This window comes from Diplotaxodon limnothrissa, linkage group LG19 (assembly GCF_057381915.1).
Source record: "Diplotaxodon limnothrissa isolate DT_005_m linkage group LG19, D_limnothrissa_male_GT1.1, whole genome shotgun sequence".
Taxonomy (NCBI): Eukaryota; Metazoa; Chordata; class Actinopteri; order Cichliformes; family Cichlidae; genus Diplotaxodon; species Diplotaxodon limnothrissa.
Window position 1 is genome coordinate 33641465 of NC_140614.1, and position 2979 is coordinate 33644443.

Sequence of the window (2979 nt, forward strand, 5' to 3'; positions counted from 1 at the left end):
TCAGCTGTCCAGCCACTCCAAGTCTTCCCCTTCACCACCATAAGATTTCCGAGTTACTCCGTAGTCCCATAACACCTCCTCACCAACTGCGATGTCCTTCAGGGCAATGAAAAGTATTGTCTCCTGAGGTCCTGCAGGGAAGTTCATTGTAAACTTCTGGGGCTTGATGTTTGGATTTTTTCGGGAATGGTTCATTCGCCTCCCATAGGTGTCAATGTCGGGATGACAGGCACAGGGGAATGCAGTGGCATCGATGCACATCCCTCGGTCACACTCGTCCCTGAAGAAGAACAGATACCCCGACTGGGGCCTCCGTTTCCCTTCTGCTTCAGTGATATATGTCCCGTGGTAATCGCACACTATATCCCCTTTGTGGAAAGGCATAAGTGCGATCACACCTGTAAGTTGAAAGATACCATCGGTCATGACAGGGCTCTTAGAAACGTTCACTTGCAATTTGTCTAAATGTTGTGTGCATTTTACCTTTGCCCTTCCGTTCCCCGAAGTCTTGCAAAGCCAGGCCCTTCCACTTCTGCTCTGCAATCGAAGACATGAGGGACTGGTTGTCTTGTATACTGGGCTGCGGAACAACCCAGGCCTGCAAGATGGCATTGACAGTGGGCTTGTTGGTGTGCCATTTCTCCTTGTCCAAAGCCATCTGCACACGTGCAGGCTGAGGTGGGTTTCCTCTTCTGCCAACTGACTGACCTAAATGAAGTGGTCACAAAGCGACGTACAAGAAATAATGCAAGTGATTATTGCGGCTTAAAAATGAAAAATCAACCATATGCATTTTAGTCAATCACGTATTTGTACCTTAAAATATTCCTTATATTTATAATTGAGCTATCTGTGTATATTTGGGTGTACAACATTGAGTGGGTTATACTTACATGTATTGTATTATTTAATTAGTTCAGACTGTTACTGCTATTGTCTCTACACAAGTGTAACCCACATAATTTTCTTAGAGATTATTAAAGTATTTTCATTCTGAAATACATACAAAACAAACAAAGCAATGCAACAGAAGCAGCTCCATTAACATGACATGCCCAGGCCTTACCGAGAATGTACCCAACTCTTTTCTTCAGCTGAATATCCCTCCATTTCTTGTAGTGGTGTCTGTGCTGTGGAAAGCCAGCCTGTACACACTGCCGTTTGGATGGTGGCTCTCCATTCAGGGTGACCGGGAAGGCCTGGAGGAAGGCATCCCATTCTTGGAGTGGCAGGTGCGTAGATGATGTGCTACATGAAAGGTGTAGAGGAGGGGATGCATCAAATCCATCAAAAGTTTTTAAATGTGGAAACGTGTAACACAGGTTGACTTGTGGTAGTGTGTGATATTTTTAAAAAAAAAGTGTACCTGGCCTGTCCTGGTGTCGGTAGTCCTCCTACTGAGCTTGATGCTGACTCAGCCATAGCATCCCCAGGTTCAGTGCTCAGGTATCTGTGGTTTTTAATGCATGCAAATTAATTAGAGAGCCCAGAGAGATGAAAAAACCAAAATACAAGGGGCGAACATCTCTGACATACAGCAACATATGTGGCTGACTGTTATGAGTCCAGGGTTAGGGTTTCTCTGTCAGATCAAAGAAACAAATCTTTCTTAATATGCTATTGATCCAGTTAGGTCAAGCACTCACCTCGCTCTCAGGCGTTTTACATCTAATGATGGGTTGGACAGTGGGACCCCACATTCTCCTAGGAAGAACTTGCCCCTGTCATCGCTGCCAGCAATTTGATTTTCCAAGGACACTGGACGGATGTTCCTAAAATAGCAGTCCAACAACTGCAGAGAAAAAAAGGAATCAATGTTAAATATCTCATAAAATCAATTCACAAGGTGCCTATAGAGCAAGAAGAGAGTCGCTGCTGAGAATGAATGACTTACTTGTTCTTCCTGGCTGGTTATCTTCAAGTTACCACTCAGCTCAACACCATCAGCTACTGCTTTCCGCGCCATCCAGTCCTCTACCTGTGTATGTAAAAAAAAAGGTGTTGGAGCTTAAAGAAATACAGACTTACATCAGCTGTCATTTCACTTATCGTGCACTTTTGTTGTTGGTGGTGCACTTACACAAAGTTCTTGAACAGCATTTGCTGTCAGTCCATGTTGTAAAATCAGGATGGCCTCACAGTACTGTCTGAAGGTAGTCATTGCAAATGTGGGGATGCAATCACCGCCAGAAAGTCTTGTGTGGAAATATTCAATATCCTTCTTGGCCACGGCAAGAATTTCCTTCTTATCAGACCTATTGCAAATGTGACAGAGGTAAGACATTATTGAAAGTTTGTATGTGTCATCCAATATGTGGAAGTGGCAATAAGGTCATCATACCTCGCTGTTGGCACAACTGTCGAAAACGCTTGGGGACTGTTCGTGATGATAAATCCACGTGTTTGAAGGCGAGTGCAGAGTTTAATGCAAGATTCTTCATCCTTGCAGTACTCCTGGAGCTCTGAGAAGTTCCAGACTCTACCTTCATTAGAAAACAGCTTCTGTGAAGCAATGGCTCTGGAAGCTTCTTCCTCACATTTCTGTGGTGTGCAGTCTTTCAGGCACACTCTGCTCAGGTGTGTGCGAATGGACTGTTGCGGCTTTTTACAAAGCAGGCAGTAGACAATGTTTCTCTCCATCTTGTTTGCACTGTAAATACAAAGAGTGAGAGGCAGAAAGTGAGAGAGAAAAACTGCATATCAATTTAGTTTATTTTGATAGTATGAGAAAACAAACAAAGAACAACAACAATACATCCACACACAAACTTTGCTTCCATCCCACCCCCCCAAAAAAACTTAAAGAAAAAAAAGTTTTAAAACAAGTTTTAAATTTTAAAAATGAGGAGAATGGCACATGCAAGTTTTACATGTTCAACCACTTAAAAGCCCAACAAACAGTACTTACATTAAAATTGAACCGTTGTCTTCTGTTGTCGTCTTTCTCTCTCTCAGTGTCCTGCGGAAACAGAGTGGCAA

The 2979-nt window shown here is 43.2% G+C and overlaps 1 protein-coding gene across 1 annotated transcript; it reads right to left on the reverse strand.

Annotated features, from left to right (window-relative positions):
- On the reverse strand, nt 1–2640 carry LOC146612663 (uncharacterized). The gene is made up of 8 exons (XM_085343434.1): nt 2342–2640; nt 2081–2255; nt 1895–1978; nt 1647–1792; nt 1367–1450; nt 1067–1248; nt 484–708; nt 1–398 (listed from the first exon to the last, which is right to left on the reverse strand). Exons 1-8 carry the CDS (start codon nt 2638–2640, stop codon nt 1–3), a joined length of 1593 nt encoding a protein of 530 aa, XP_085199560.1.
- Nucleotides 2641–2979: the final 339 nt, after the last annotated feature.